A 16715-nucleotide genomic window follows, 5' to 3' on the forward strand; every position below is an offset into this window, starting at 1 on the left:
GAACCTGTGTATTATTTGAATAACTTAGTAATGAATGCACAATAACAAGGTATGTTTATACATGGCACTAGGCCCAGTTTAATATAAAACACAATTTTATACAATACATATAGTAGGGGGTCCCTGCTCCATCTCTCTATCAGTTTGGGGATCCTTGGCCCTTAGAATGTGTCGTCTTGGTTTAAGTTTTACTTTGAAAGGTAAACCCCTGTGTGTTTCCGGTAAACCCCGTGTGTTTTGCCCTGGCCGCCGTTGCTGTTTTCTCTTGATAACGTTTATAACGGCCGCACTGACTCCACCAACGGCCGCCCAGATCACCGCTGCGGGCGGGAGGCCGGACGCCGGTTAATGACGTTCGAAAAAGAACTCCAAAGTGATTTTTAAAAAAAAAGTACATTTGTACACTTCATGTGATGTATGTCCACTTTAAATGAAGAGCAGACACATGAGAGAGCACCGTTTAACGTTAATGAGATAACTGTCACACGAACAAACATGTCGGAGGACATCGGCTTCTTTGAGTTGCTGAACTTAGCCATCGGGACGCCGCAGAGAGGCGCCGTCAACTTCAGCGCCCTGCACACGCTGCTGCACGCCGTGCTGGTGCAGCTGGACGTCCGGGAGATGAAGACCCCGTGGAGGGACACGTGTCCCCGCGGAGGTCCTCCGGGTGCTCTGGTGGGTGTCGGCGGACCCGAGGACCTCCACCAAAAAGAAGAGCAGCAGCAGCAGCCGCCGGGGGAGAGTGACGTCTCCGCGGGGGAGCAGGAGGTTCAGCCCGGCGTCGAGCTCCAGGAGCGGCTACCAGCCTCCTCCTCCTCCTCCTCCTCCTCCAGCCCCGCGGAGGACAGCCAGCTGTCCCGCATCCGGACCTGCGAGGACGGCGTGTCAAAGGTGAGAGCACCGGTCTGTCAGTGATGGTGTAAAAACAAAACTTTGACCTTATGAAAGAATCTTTAATAATTAATTACATCATTATCATTTAATCCCCTAAAAGTAGATATTTTATAGTTTAAAGTAAAACCAAAAACTTTATCTTTAATAATTAATTACATCATTATTATTTAAACCCCTAAATGTAGATATTTACATTTGTTTTACTTATTAAAATCAGAAGTTTATCTTATAATGTAAAACCAAAACTTTGACTTTATGAAATAATATTTAATAATTAATTACATCATTATTATTTAAAACCCTAAAAGTAGATATTTATATAGTTTATCTTATTAAAATCAGAAGTTTATCTTATAGTGTAAAAACAAAACTTTGACTTTATGAAATAATATTTAATAATTATTACATCATTATCATATAAACCCCTAAATGTAGATATCTATATAGTTTATCTTATAGTGTAAAACCAAAACTTTGACTTTATGAAATCATCTTTAATAATTATTACATCATTATTATTTAAACCCCTAAATGTAGATATCTTAATATTTGTTTTACTTATTAAAATCAGAAGTTTATCTTATAATGTAAAACCAAAACTTTGACTTTATGAAATAATATTTAATAATTAATTACATCATTATTATTTAAAACCCTAAAAGTAGATATTTATATAGTTTATCTTATTAAAATCAGAAGTTTATCTTATAGTGTAAAAACAAAACTTTGACTTTATGAAATAATCTTTAATAATTAATTACATCATTATTATTGAATCCCCTAAATGTAGATATTTATATAGTTTATCTTATTGTGTAAAAACAAAACTTTGACTTTATGAAATAATCTTTAATAATTATTACATCATTATTATTTAAACCCCTAAATGTAGATATCTTAATATTTGTTTTACTTATTAAAATCAGAAGTTTATCTTATAATGTAAAACCAAAACTTTGACTTTATGAAATAATCTTTAATAATTAATTACATCATTATCATTTAAACCCCTAAATGTAGATATTTATATAGTTTATCTTATAGTGTAAAACCAAAACTTTGACTTTATGAAATAATCTTTAATAATTAATTACATCATTATCATATAAACCCCTAAATGTAGATATTTATATAGTTTATCTTATTGTGTAAAAACAAAACTTTGACTTTATGAAATAATATTTAATAATTATTACATCATTATTATTTAAACCCCTAAATGTAGATATCTTAATATTTGTTTTACTTATTAAAATCAGAAGTTTATCTTATAATGTAAAACCAAAACTTTGACTTTATGAAATAATCTTTAATAATTAATTACATCATTATCATTTAAACCCCTAAATGTAGATATCTTAATATTTGTTTTACTTATTAAAATCAGAAGTTTATCTTATAATGTAAAACCAAAACTTTGACTCTATGAAACCTTTTAGAGAAAGAAAAGTTTTATTTTTAATATGTGCTGAACCTAATTACATCATTATTATTTAAAACCCTAAATGTAGATATTTATATTTGTTTTACTTATTAAAATCAGAAGTTTATCTTTGTGAAAAACAAACTTTTTTAGTGAAAAAAGTTATATTATCAATATTTAACAGTGGTGTAATGTTATTAATTACAAATGTAGGTATTTAATGTTATTTCAATTCTTACTTCTATTCCACTGCTACATTTATCTGATAACTTTAGTTACTAATTACTTTACATTTTCTGTATCCAGTAGCATTTAGTACTTTGACATTTAACTTAAAGTAGCTTTTTCAGGAAAGGGGAATATTTTATTATGTTATATATATATATATATATATATATATATATATATATATATATATACAGTACCAGTCAAAAGTTTGGACACACCTTCTCATTCAATGATCAAGGTAAAGTCATGGATTTAAAATTTTACTTTAGTAAAAGTATTAGCATTTATAAATACTTAAAGTACCAAAAGGAAAAGTATCATTTTTCCAGAACCGTCCCATTCAGAAAAAAACTTTATTTCAATATATTTATTGATGCATTAATGTATAGATAATTGTTATTTTCTAGCTGGTAAATGTGGAGGTAATTTTCATTTATTTATGTTGTATATATTTCTTTATAAACTGCTGGGTATTAAATTCCCCCCAGGATCAATGAAGTATTGATATAACAATATTATGATTTTTTTTTTTATTATTATATTTAAATAAAAAGTGATATTTTCCTCTGAGATTTAGTGGAGAAGTATAAAGTAGGCGGAAATGAAAACACTCAAGTTCAGTACTAGTACTTCAAAATTGTTTACTTTCCACCCCTGGGTATGTTGCACTGGAGGCCACACCCGAAGCAGTGATGTCACAACAGGTGTTTTACTTTAACACCATGGAGGTTTTTAACCAGCGCAGCAGTGTTTTCTTTGTGATTTTTGTCGTAGTTCATCTTCATCCTTCTCTCCTGGTTGTTTGGTTAAATAACGTTTTCTATAAAGACTCTGAAGCAGCGGTTCACTCTTTCTCGTCTCCTCGGTACCTGGCACCCTGAGGTGAACATGTCAGCGTAGTATTAGACCGCTGATGACAGAGCCAAGCACAATAGGAGATGTGCCCCGCCCTGACATCTCAAATGACCTCTATTCAGGTTTCTGTCACGCCGCTTCCAAAAGAGGAAGAGGAAAAGAGGAAGAGGTGAGGATCTTCAGCGTGACGCAGAACGCTCTGCTTTCATCTCAAAAAGACAAACAACTAAAGAGAAGGAATGACGAGTTGGATTAGTGTTTGAGGTGGAGCTGTTGTTTGTGACATTGTCCAGACTTTCCGTCACCTTTTCCTACCTCTCTCCTGAGCTAATCCTCCCCTCTCTCCCCCCTCTCCCCCCTTCTCCCTCCCTGTGTCGGGGGGTAATTAGTCCCCTGCAGAGATGACTCTGGTTGTCAGGGGATGAATAGCTCTCGGGTGGAAAGCAGGACATCGGGCGGGTGCAGGTGATGCTCACCTGAATCATTGATGTCCTCTGTGGGCAGCGTCCGGGTCAGCTGCCGTATCGCTGACTGAACCACGGTGAGGTGACCCGGCGTGCCCTCGTCCACCAGAGTCTCCCCCTCTGGAGGCAGGACAGCCCTGTCTGCAGCACAACTACAGTGTATCTGCCACATGTCAGGGGGGTCAGGCCGTGTGCCATGGTTCCCCCATTAACCTGTCAAAGGAACTGCTGTCATACAACTCGCCTGATGGGACTCTGTGAGAACAGCTGAGTGATGTTTGCTGGTCAAAGTGCACCAACAGTCAGCGCCAGTTAACGGTTCACTGCTCTCAGAACAGCTTAAAGAGTAACAGAGATGAATTATGAGTCCTGCTCCACAGGAGGTCTTTGTTCTGTTTCTGTTTGTTTGTTAAACAGGAGACAACCTCCAGTTCTGAAAAGTGAAGTCAATGCTTCATGTGTTAAAGCTGCATTCTCTCTACTGTCCATCAGGGGGCGACTCCTCTGGTTGTATCGAAGTCTATGAGAAAATGACTCTACTTCACTCTTGATTTATTCCCTCAGGAAACATTGTAAACATGAGTTTATGGTCTCAATCTCTAGTTTCAAGTCTTCTTCAATACAGCATGATGTTCATTTAGTAAATTATGGTCCATTTAGAGTCAAATAGACACACGTGTGTCCCGCAATGTGATGGCACTTATTAACTAGCTGTTAGTCATTCAGGCTGCTGATGAGGACTGTGAAGCTCTGTGGGGTCTCTATGCATCACTTCATGTCACAAGTTAAACAGCGACACACATGCAGCTCAGGAATGTCCTTTGTTTCAGAGTCACACAAACACACACACACACACACACACACACACACACACACACACACACACACACATACACACAGACGTTTACTCTGCCAACAAACCCTGAAAGTTAAATATCCTGGTTAAAGAACAGATCTTCATCCTCAGATAGCTCATGAGGAACAAGTGTAACAGCTTGATTTGTTTCATGTGTACCCATCTGGATTGTGCTTCAGCCTCTTTGTCAGCGTCCGTTGAAGTCTTGTTTGTTGTCACTGTGGTCAAAGGTCATATATGGGTTTCCTATGAGTCAGATTCCAGAGGATTTTCTTTAATTTAAGCTGTCAAAGTGTCCTCAGTGCCCTCAGGGACATCAAAGTGAGTCATTTGAGCCATAAATCTACGTGATAAGAAGCTTTTTTATATCATACATGTTGAATAAAAACAAGTAAGTTAAGGTTACTGTGAGGAACTTTAATTTGGTTCTGAATCAGTGTCAGTTTAGTCCTGATCCTATAGTTATTCTTAAAGCTCATCATCGGTGCCACCGGGTTGGATTCTGGTGAAATTAAGATTGAATCATGCAGGTTCACCAGAAACTCCTTCAGCTCAGACTCCAGCGGGGCCTCCAGCAGAGACCAGTCCACCGTGGACAGACCCAGACCCAGCAGAGACCAGTCCATCGTGGACAGAACCAGATCCAGCAGAGACCAGTCCACCGTGGACAGACCCAGATCCAGCAGAGACCAGTCCACCGTGGACAGACCCAGATCCAGCAGAGGGAAGAGGAGAGCTCAGCTCCCGGCAGCAGCAGCGTCTCCTCTCTGTTCCTCCGGTTCATTGGGAGTCAACACCAACACCACGCTGCTGGAGACCCAGACCGTATTGCTGGACCCACTGGAGGGTAGGGAGGCACGGGAGAACCAGAACCAGGACTGATGGGGGCAGACTGTCAGACCCTGCTGCAGTAAAATGAGAGGTTTTCTAAAGGGAGTCTGGTGCTCAGAAACACTACCACTTTAGTCCACAGTGACCGCCAAAATCAACACTAAATGAAAGTTCCTTGTAGTAACTTTAAACTTCATGGCCAATGACTGATATTATGTATTATATGTTATATACTATATATTGTATATTATATATTCTGTCTGTTGTGATTTTAGGCCATGAAGCTCATTGAGGAGCTGCACAAACAAAGAGACAATCTGAAGAAGGAGATGAAGGAGGAGATAAAGGAGGAGATAAAGGAGGAGATAAAGGAGGAGATGAAGGAGCTCTGCCACCAACAGAAGGTGAGACTGTTAAAAGGGATATTTACAGAGATTACTGATAAAATACTAACTTTTAAAACTGGTAGCAATAGTGATATAAAAGTGTTTTTGACAGAATGAAAAAGAAAAATGAGTTTGTAGGTGATCTACTTTGAGATTTAAGAGCGTTTCTATTAGAGCCAACATGATTTAGTTAACTTTAGAAAATCTGCAACTATTTTGATAATCAATTTAATTGTTTGAATCCTTTTTCGGCATCTCCGGATCATCTCACAGTTAATTAAATATATTTGAGGAAAAACTAGAAATGCTGTGTAAATATCGGTATTATTGATACACTAAACCTACTTAAAGGGACAGTAGTGATGTTTAGAAGTGTTTGTATAAGGTTCTTCTCTTTAGTCAGTGTTTTACTACAGTAGATGGAACAAACCAACGTACTGCTGTGGACGTATTTTAGACACCTAAAAATGATCAATGTCAGATAATATTCATTACCTTCAAAGACACCAGACTCTATTCACAAAAACAGTAACTTTACTTTTGGTACTTTCTGTACTGTTTGTAGCCTGAGAGAATGTTAAGTTTTTTTTTCTGAGAATGCAGTAACAACTGAATCTGCAGATTATGAATCTATGGCGGCTGTAGAGTCAGAGGACACAGTGTAGAGACGTTTTAGTGATTACATATCTGTAGTATTGATTGGAGGTAAATCACAGGACTTGAGAAGGCCGTGTCCCCTCACCCCCTCAGTCTACACTACGCTCTAGCAGCAGGGTTTTCCCTCTCTGTTGTGTCCTGCAGGTTGAAGCAGAGACGGTCTCGGATGTGGAGAAGTGCTGCCACCGTGTGGACGCTCTGGAGGAGTCGCTGGTGAGACATAAAAACCAGCTTCACTCCTTTTGTTCTGTCACAAACTGTTGGCTGCATCTGGTCACATAATAAGCTCTTTTCAAAAGTTGTTGGTATAACATATTTTACAAATAATGTTGATTACAGTTTGATCTCCTGTGTTTTCACTGAGACAGAGATCTCTGAGGGACACGTTCCAGAAGAATCCAGACCCAGAGGAGCTGAGTCAGTGTGTGACCTGGGACGACATGCAGTCAACTCTGCTCATCCAGAGAGAAAATGTGAGATCTTAACGTGTTTTAGGAGACTTCATGTTTATGTGTAACAGCTGACAAGCATTCAGATGTTATCACCACATTTATTGTTCTACATAAATTCAGATTTGTTTCCAACTTCTTTTTAACCAACAGACTGATTCAAAACACTTAGATCAAACTGAAATGTTCCACAGACTGTGGATTGTGTCTTTGAGCATGTCTTTCTTTTTTTTACAGGAGCTTTTACATTCAGGGGTCGTTGATGGATCCACAGAGGTCAAAGCCACAAACTCACCTTTCAACAGCAACCTCACTGCTGGAAACTCTACACCTTCTCACACCAGAACGTCCTCCTCCTCCCCCCACCCTGTGGAGGACACCGGGCGGCCAGAAGCTCCTAGTGCTCCGAAGAGTTCTGAACAGATTTTGATGGACGCCGGGACGCCGCAGCATAATCCTAAAACTGACCTGACAGCTGCCGGTAAGCCTCTGACTCGGAACGCCAGCGCCTCAGAGCGCTACTCAGAGACGGTGGAGGCCCTTAGGAACATCGGCAAGCTGGAGGCTCGTGTTGCTGCACTGGAAGAAGGAAAGGCGGACCGGTCACAGCTGACACTCCTCAAAGAGCGAATCCCTAACAAGAGTAAGTTCACGTCACCTGACTGTTCCCCTTCACTTATCTACAGAGGGTTTACAGTCAAAACTTTTCTCTCCATCTGCTTCTCACCCTGAGCAATAGTGTTGTTTCCAGACAAAGTTAATAACAGTTTGGCTTAATTTAACAGAGATTTCTGTGTTTCTTGGTCTGTATGTATGAAAAGGAAAAGAGAAATGTAGAATACTTCACATATTTAGATACACACCATGTGTCCTGGCAGATCGACTCCAGTGCTACAAGCGAAACTAAGCTAAATCTATACAGTATGCCATGAAAAAGTTGTTCCTTGTAGCAGATCTTAAAGCTTTCCATTAAGCAATATGGAAATTAAGAAGGAGGTCATCACACCTATCTAGTACTAATGATGTCATCTTGTACATTTAGGTTCACGGGACGCGTCCAATAACCTGATGGATCAACTGAACCAGCAGAGAGCTTTGATAGACAGCCTGATGAGCGACAGGGAGAAGGTGGGTTTAGAGCTCTCCAGAGGTGGCTCCTACATTCTTAAACTAAACATCAGCATCACAGTCTGATTATATAATGTGTGCGTCCAAAGCTGGACAGTCTGGAGGACATGTTTATGAACCTAACGAGCCGAGACAAAGAAACCAGCTCAGAGGCTTCAAGGGGCGAGGAGTCAGACAGCAGAGCCTCTCAGGAGCTCAGACAGCAGATGTCCTACCTCAGGTAAAGACAGGTGGAAACAGACAAACAAAGGAGTTTTTACAAGACAATCCAAACCACAGCTATTAAGAACGCATCACAGGTTTCTCTCATAACGTCCTTAAAAACCGAAAACAGGCAGGAAAGGTTAAAGGTTTAGCAGAACACTGTAGTGGTTGTTCATAGTGGAGTTTTAAACGGGGCGATAAAATATATTAATTTAACAGAGATATTTAAATGCAACTTTTCCAGTTTTACTTATTCAAATTACCGTAATATACTTTGTGCTCCGGTGGAAGAGTGGAGAAAAACACAAAATTCCTTCGTCATCAGTGCAGTTAATTTGTAAGAATATATAAACTGAACTTTAATGTCCCACTTTTCTTCCGTTCTGTGAGTGTGAGCATCACTCAGGTCTCTTTCCACATGTTTTCTGTACGTCCACAGTCACTTTGTGTTATATTTTGGTCCTTTGTGAGCGTTCAGGCGTCGCTCTCTGTGTTCATGTTCGTAACCGTGATGTGCAGGAAGTCTGTGAAGAAGCTGGAGGAGGACGTGAAGCAGCTGAAGGACAAACAGGATTTATGTGAGGAGAGAACAGCAGACGGAGACCTACAAGACCAGGTCAGACAGGAGGACATGCTGCTGAGGGACAGTTAGTCGGAGTCAGAGAACAAACAAGGACACACAGGGTCATTAATGTGAAGGACAGCTGCTGTTATCCTGCTGCAGAACCATCGCTACACAAGAACAGGGACAGCAGCAGCAGTTCAGACCTGCAGGTTTAAACAATTTAAGACCTGGAGGAGCATGTTTTCTCCTGAACGTAGAGCAACCTGCTGGTTACTACAGAGATGATAGAAATATATATCAGATGTTTACTGGTAAAATAGTTTGCTCTGAACATGTGACAACAGAGACAATTAACACCTCGCTTGATTAATGGTCAGGTACCTGAAAACACTTAAAGCTTTTATAATCAATATATTTACTAACCAGAGCTGAAGGGAACTAAAAAGAGACAAATATTTCCCAGATATTACTCTCAGGAGTTGGTGGAGACCAAAATCAGAGCTAGAAGGGAGGGACAATTGGATTTGTAATCTTGTTTCTGCTGCTTCAAGTGGACAAAAGAAATCTGTTTTTTCAGAATAAATGTTAGGCCCAGTTTTTAGATATTTAGGAAATAATAACAATTAAAAAACAACAACATTTAATTCAAATTAATTTACATTTGATGTTTAAGTGCCAGAACCTGAATTATCATCCAGTGCAAACTGTAAAATGTCAGATCTCTATGTCTAAACTGCTGCTGCTGTTACTTTTCTTTTATAAATGTGGTGCAGCATCACTTCTGTAAAAGTGTTCTGATAATGGCTAAACTAGGCTTCTCCCTGAATCTGCAGCCTGCTGTTACATGAAGTACTTTGAATACCAGCCATCATATCAGCATAAAGAGAATAAAGCAGATAATGTCCAGTTTTTAATGAGCTTGAGACATATCAGTCTAATCTGAGCTCTCTGCCCTCTGACCTCAGTTGGACGACCTGCGAGGCATGTTGGAGGACATGATGCAGTCCTTGACCTTTCAGCTGTCCGAGGCCGGGCAGGATGAGAGCGACAGTAGCCAGGGCCTTGGTCAGAGCAGCGAGAGATCGGCTCTCACCACCAGCACGGTGAACATAGGAAGGAAGCTCAGCCTGCTGTTCCAGCACTATGAGCAGCTGCAGGACACTGTGAGCAGCCTGCTGCAGCAGCAGAAGACTGGAGGGAGAGCAGGGCCGCTGAACGTAGAGGCAAGCTAAACCTCGAGAACAGAGAGGCTGATGTGTGGTGACTCACAGCTGATTCAGCTGATTTAGTATAAGGAACAGGTCCACTCAAACCACCACGAGGAGCTCTGCTCTGTAGACAAATACTATCGTTTCGTTTATAGAAAGGGAGCCTGGAGCTACTTTGTGCTCATTGCCACCAAACGTTAGCTGGATAATGCTTAATGTAGGGTTGTTGTTAGAACTTGTTTTTGTAGGCCAGCTGATTTTAAAAGTGTAATGCTGGAATTGAACATTCAGTTCTTCTTATATGAGCCAGAATACCATGTGGAGGGATTTCGGTGTATGGAGGAGGAAGAAGCCACCAGGCAGTGAGGATTGTGTAGCACTGAGTCCAGTGCATTCTGGTTGTTGTAGATGTTCTACCTTTTGAGCGAAACGTAATACCAAAACCTTTTTTCTGGGTGTTCTTTGATGTAGAACCAATTTCTAAAATAATGATGCTTTATTCACTTTCAGGAAACTGATGGCAGTCTGTGACTCAGTATTTTAACGTATGTGTTGTGTGTTTGTGTGTTGTGTGTTTGTGTGTCATGTGTTGTCTCAGAACGTTGAGCTGCTGAACGACGTGCAGAATGCGATCCTGCAGCTTCAGGCCGAGTGTGAAAAGCTGCATGAAACTACCAGAAGTCTGCACGACGACTGCAGACAGAAACAGAGCCACATAGAGGTGAACTAACCCTCAGCATCTTTTCATGTCTTTGTGTTCTCCTAAATGTGCATCGTTCATTTATGACTCAAAATATCCAACTCGTTGACTTGCCTGTCACGACTCAGTACAAGAAGAAGAAGGACACCAAGCAGGGAGGTTGAATGAACTAAAGGAGAGTTTTAATAACACAGAGCTGGTTCTGAAAACTAAACAATGAACATACAAGCCAGGGACAAAAACACAGAGGACAGACTAAATACACAAAGAACTTGTTAACTACTGAAACACAGGTGAGAGAGAAAAACAGGCAGGAAGTAAAAACAAGACATGTGGAGAGAACAAGCTCCAAACAAACTCTAAAAAAGTGTAATACCTGCTAAGATTATCAATCGTCACATATTTTCATTTCTTTAAACAAGATGTTTGTTGAAACAATGATATTGAGACTGAATATAAGCACAAACTCTAGTTATTGAGTTGTTCATCCATCAATTCATGATAGAATATCAGTGGTTCCCAGTTCTTTAGGGCTTTGACCCATTAAAACAAAGTGATGTCTACTTGTTTGAGTCCTGAAGAAGTCAAATTAGCCATTAACTTAACTTAACTTACAAGAGAAGAAGAGGAGTGGAACGTCTGAAGAATAAAACAACAAAGACAAAAGAACAAAATAAAAAAATATTCTGCTTTCCTCCTCTGTTAATTCTTGCTTCATATTACTGTTGTTTGTTTCCACAGGAGTTGTTCAAGACGACGGAGGAGCTGGAGGGGAAGAAAGCCGATAAGCAGATGGTCGAGAGTGGAATCGTAAGTAACTCACAGATGTGGTGGAGACACATTATATTTTTTTTCAATATAATAATAAAGTCGCTTTATAAAACCACATCCACAGTTGCCTCCTTCGGTTTTGTTGTTGCTGCTGCAGAAAAAGATGTCGGTGGGGCAACGTCTGCCAAGTAAATTAATGTTAAATGTTATCTGCACGGCATTTTTTTAATTATTACGCGATTAGTTAAATCTGTTCTGGTCAAATATATTGAATTCCTGGATTCACAGGGTACTTGACAGAGAGAGACAGGAGGCAGAGGGTGGCTTTGTCAACGCTAGGGTAGCCTGAGCCGAACTGAAGGGGGTTCTGGTGATAAGAACCAGGAGAGGCAGGAGGACCGGAAACCTCAGGCTGGAGTCAGGCTGAGGTTTCTGCAGACTCAGGGAAACTGGTTTTAGAAACAACTGGCTGACAGAGAACAAAGCATATCTACAATCTGGTGATGTGGTGAAATCTGATGCTAATTATGATGAGAAGCAGCTGGCAGCCTCCTGCACACCTGTCTTTACTGCTGCAGTCAGACACAGACACACAGAGGTGGAGGAGGAGGATGTGTCTTCATCCTGCTTATCCTAAACTTACTTCCTGTTGTCTCTCCACACCTGTAGAAAGCAGATAAATGTGCTCTGGAGAGCAAAGTGAGCCGCCTGCAGTTTGACTCTGTGACCGAGCAGCTCAACGCCATGTTCCACGAGCTGCTGAGCAAGGTGACGGGTCAGGAGCAGGACTGGAGCAAAGTCATCGACCGACTCTCCACCGAGATGGAATGTAAGGTAAAATAACATCCAAACGTCCAACAGATAGATGTGGAGGTTTGACCTGTGGTGACCTGTGACCTCACGTTAGACCTCTGACCTCTCTGCAGTTAAACAGGATAGAGTTGGACTCTGTGAAGAAGCAGCTGGAGGATCGATGGAAGAACATCCACCAGAAGCTTCAGGCTCAGGGAGCTCCAGAGACCGATGACGCTGCTGGGATCAGGAAGTAAGAGCTGACATCCTGTTGCTCCTCATAACGTCACTAAGTGTGTGTTCAGTTCAGTCCTAAGCTCTCAGTAAATACCAGCTAGTTTAAAACCAGCGATTTAATCCATCAGGTTGAACATTTATATATACATATATGTTTCTGTGTCTTTATTTGCAGACAGCTGGTGGACAGATTTCACTGCCTCTCCTGTGACCGACCTGTTGTCATGCACACCCACGGACAGTGAGTTCATACTGACAACAGATAATCATAATTTATCCACAGTAAAGATATATTTTCTACTTATACTTCCAGTGTCTTTTTTATTTTTTAACTATTGCTTAGATTAGAAAATATGATGACTTCATACCCTTAAATATCTTGTATCTGCTCTCTGAACTCATCTGCTCTCGTTTGTTTGTGGTGATAAAAGGCATCTGGTGAGGCTGCCGTCCTCTCCTGGATTCCCATCACACAAGTCCATCCGGCCGTTCACTGTTTACGCTCTGGAGCAGTTCAGACAGCACTACAGGAGGTGAGCTGTTATCTGAGTCCTCTGGTCACCAGCAGGGGGCTCCACAGTCTCAAAGTAGTTCACTCAAACAAACTGTTTCTATCCTATTGTCACAAAGGTGGCCTTTCTATGTAGAAACAGTCAGAGCCTCTGGTAGTGTCTCAGAACCTGATCCGTAGTAAGCTGGTCTGCTATCTCAGCCTGAAGCCAGGAACCAACCGCCTCAACTACCAGGCTGCTATCAGGAGACGGGAGCAGCTACAGAGGAGCCACGCTGTGATGTGCAGCCAGATAGAGAGCATGCAGAGGACACTGAGACACAGGGACAGGGCCGGCAGCTACCACACCTCTGGGGACAGCAAGAACCAGAACCAGCCAGGGATCATGCAGTGAGTCAGGGACAGGATATGATAGGGGGAGAGGACAGGGGGAAGGGCAGGAGGAGAGAGGAGAGGGAGGAGTGGACAAAGAGGAGAGGACAGGGTCACTCTTTTAGTTAAACCCTGTTTGTTTGGATTTATGTGATTTTTAAAGCCTTTCTGACGGGAACTGAAGTTGTTATTTAAACTCTCTTTAACACAACCAGACTCCATTCATAAAAACAGTGATTTTACCTTCAGAACACAGGAGTTTGTCTACTTCTGTCTACTTCTGTTTGTTAGTGTTATAGTGTGACTTTTTTTTCAGATTTACTAAAGTCACACAATAACATTTAAATGCTGAGTGACAACTTTAATGCAGTTCATGATCATCTTATTGATTTCGTCTAAATCTGAAATTCTCCATCGATGGTACCAGACTTTAACAAAGAGAAGCATCAGACTCTCACTGTCTCCGTTTTCATGTCTTGACGTTTGCCTCTGATGGAGCAGTGAGCGGATCTCTGAGATGACGGACTACAGTCACCTGGCCGTGTCACGAAGCTGCGGGGGGAGTCACACCATCACCTCGGCCAGCCAGCGACGCACCGGCCTGCAGTCCATGAAGCACCACGCCCAGGTGGAGGTGGACAGCGTGGTCCAGGTGGGACAGATCACAGTTCATCCACCTTCTTATTCTGATGTTAAATACATAAGAGCAAGAGGAGTGTTATTATCTCAAGCCATATTCTTTTTTTTTTAAATTCTACACACATAATACAAAGAACATACGACCTACAGAAGATGCATAAACAATAACACATGTTTTAACTTGTATTCTAACAGCTTATAGTGCAAACTCCATGTTTTTAGTCCTAAAATGTTGTTTAAATCAGTCTGTGAATGATATCATAACAAACCCCTCTGTAGAAACCTTCAGAATATAGATAGGAACGACACTGTAAAGTTTGGTGTATGTAAGAGCTACTGAAGTGGAGATTTCTGAATCAGAGTCTGAGAAAAAACTAATTTAGAGAAAACGGCCTTTAAAGATATGTTTTGTAAAATTACATACATTTTGATTGTACATTCAGTTTGTGTTCTATCAGATTAGGGAGAGAGTTGTTCATATTTAATAATATCTTTGGTCCTTTTAGACTTTAGGAATAATAATGTATGAGTTTACAAAATGGGCGTAATTCCCCTTCAAGTAAAATTGTGAGAAAATATATATATTTTTTAACCAAACAATTGAATTAATCTCCAGGAATCTATATTATGAAAAGCAGAGACTGTATCTATTAGATGTTATCAGCTGCTGTCTGACTACTATTACCTGCTCCCTCTGTTTGTGTGTGTGTACGTGTGTTAGGAGGAGGTTGATATCATTGGACTGGACGGGCATATTTACAGGGGACGCCTGAATGCACCTGCCAACAGAAATACAGAAACTAAACTACCTACAATCTCTACCAAAGATGGTAAATGTATTCTATTTAAATATTTAAAACAGTTATGAAGATGTTTTATTATATTATTATTATTATTATTATTATTATTATTATTATTATTAATATTGTGATGGTTCATGTGAAACATGAAATGATTTCACACCAGCTGAAGCTCTGAGTCTCTGCCTGCTGTTGGACATGATTTATGAGGAGAACAAATAGAATTAGTGTATTTGTTTTTGTGGCTGAGAGCTGTAAATGTTGAGGTTAGATACAGCTGCTGGGTTTGTTGTTGTTGTTGTTGTTGTTGTTATTATTATTATTGTTAATCACCTGTTGTTGCCTTGTTCCTCTGATGGCTGCAGGCAAAACTAAAGACAAGGCCAAGGGCTCTCTGCCCCACAAACCCACTGCTTCTCCAGAGGTTCATCACCCACACAGTGTCAAGAGTGGCCAGTGCAGCCGCTCAGGTGAGACACACACACCCACACACACACACACACACACACACACACACACACACAGGTAAAGGTGTGACTCCCTGGGTTTCCTCTCTCAGTATAAAGACAAGATCTGAATTCAGTATTTGTTGATATCTGTCTGAACAAGTTTATCTCCTTCATAACAAAAGTCTAAAGACGTCACACAGAGTTTAACTTAGACCTCCTCTTTTTATTTCCACTGAGCTTAAAGGGACAGTAGTGATGTGTAGAGGTATGTTTTGTTTTAGGTACTTCTACATAGTCAGTGTATTACTACAGTAGATGGAGTAAAGTATTGTACTACTCCGGACGAATTTCAGACACCTAAAATAATCTATATCAGTTTAAGTAAATGTTATATTTAGAGTATTTTCACTTTTTTACCTTGATGTCAGACAGACCTTTATGACGAGGAACTGAAGCCATTATCTGTGCTCTCTTCAAAGACAACAGACTCCATTCACAAAAACAGTTATTTTCCAGGACACAGGATTTGTTAGTTAGTTTGAGTTATTGTGTGACTCTGGGATCAGAATTAACTCGACCACCACAGGAGTAGATTACTTTGCTCCCATGCTGGTATGTGTCGACCGCCATCTACTGTAGATAATATACTGACTATAATGATATATGTAGCAATGTCATCATATAGAAACCCAGGTTAGGTCACGTGTGAAAATATAATTTTAACGCTAAAACATATGTACTTCCAGCACAAAGTGAATGTTCAGATTTGAATACATGAGAAACACAAGTGGGAAAATAACAAACTATATATAGGTAGATTATTCGGACAACATTTTTTGGGCCATAAATTAAAAATCTGTGTCCCACTCATCACCTCCACCCTGACCCCCCCGTCCTCTGGTCCTCTGCGTGTCCAGCCTCCAGCAGCTCTGGGAGGGACTGGCCCGTGTCGGCTCTGGGCTGCACGTCTCAGAGCTCCGTCACTCCGGTTTCAGCTGCAGCAGAGAGCAACACAGAGCCACTGGACCTGTAGGGGGCGACACTCAGCACCCGTCTGTTTTCATATGTAGTAAACTTCTGCAGAAGGTAAAGCTGCTTTCATCCTCTTATTGTTGTTGTAACCTTTTTTTGCACTACGTGTCCCATAAACCACCTGTCAAACACTGAGTCCAGTGCTGTGACGTCGTGATGATTTCATTTTAAAACTTTGAGTTTCTGTGAACGCCACTTCAAATTATTATTAATAATAATATAATAGCAATTCAACTTGAGACAGCAAACATAAAACCTTCC

The 16715-nt window shown here is 40.5% G+C and overlaps 1 protein-coding gene across 1 annotated transcript; it reads left to right on the forward strand.

Annotated features, from left to right (window-relative positions):
* The first annotated feature begins 495 nt into the window (after positions 1-495).
* On the forward strand, positions 496-16580 carry LOC129098292 (uncharacterized protein C16orf96 homolog). The gene is made up of 16 exons (XM_054607279.1): positions 496-894; positions 5830-5958; positions 6742-6810; positions 6966-7070; positions 7284-7689; positions 8089-8174; positions 10750-10872; positions 11593-11661; positions 12292-12456; positions 12549-12667; positions 12827-12892; positions 13083-13184; positions 14036-14186; positions 14895-15003; positions 15339-15443; positions 16340-16580. Exons 1-16 carry the CDS (start codon positions 496-498, stop codon positions 16453-16455), a joined length of 2319 nt encoding a protein of 772 aa, XP_054463254.1. The 3' UTR covers positions 16456-16580.
* Positions 16581-16715: the final 135 nt, after the last annotated feature.

This window comes from Anoplopoma fimbria, chromosome 11 (genome assembly GCF_027596085.1).
Source record: "Anoplopoma fimbria isolate UVic2021 breed Golden Eagle Sablefish chromosome 11, Afim_UVic_2022, whole genome shotgun sequence".
NCBI lineage: Eukaryota > Metazoa > Chordata > Actinopteri > Perciformes > Anoplopomatidae > Anoplopoma > Anoplopoma fimbria.

Bases quoted from the DNA above. Each gene is read 5' to 3' on its own strand.
- LOC129098292 (XM_054607279.1), top strand. From the start codon at position 496: ATGTCGGAGGACATCGGCTTCTTTGAGTTGCTGAACTTAGCCATCGGG. The intron at 895-5,829 runs GTGAGAGCACCG...TTGTGATTTTAG, and splicing joins GCGAGGACGGCGTGTCAAAG to GCCATGAAGCTCATTGAGGA. The intron at 8,175-10,749 runs GTGGGTTTAGAG...GTGTTGTCTCAG, and splicing joins TGATGAGCGACAGGGAGAAG to AACGTTGAGCTGCTGAACGA.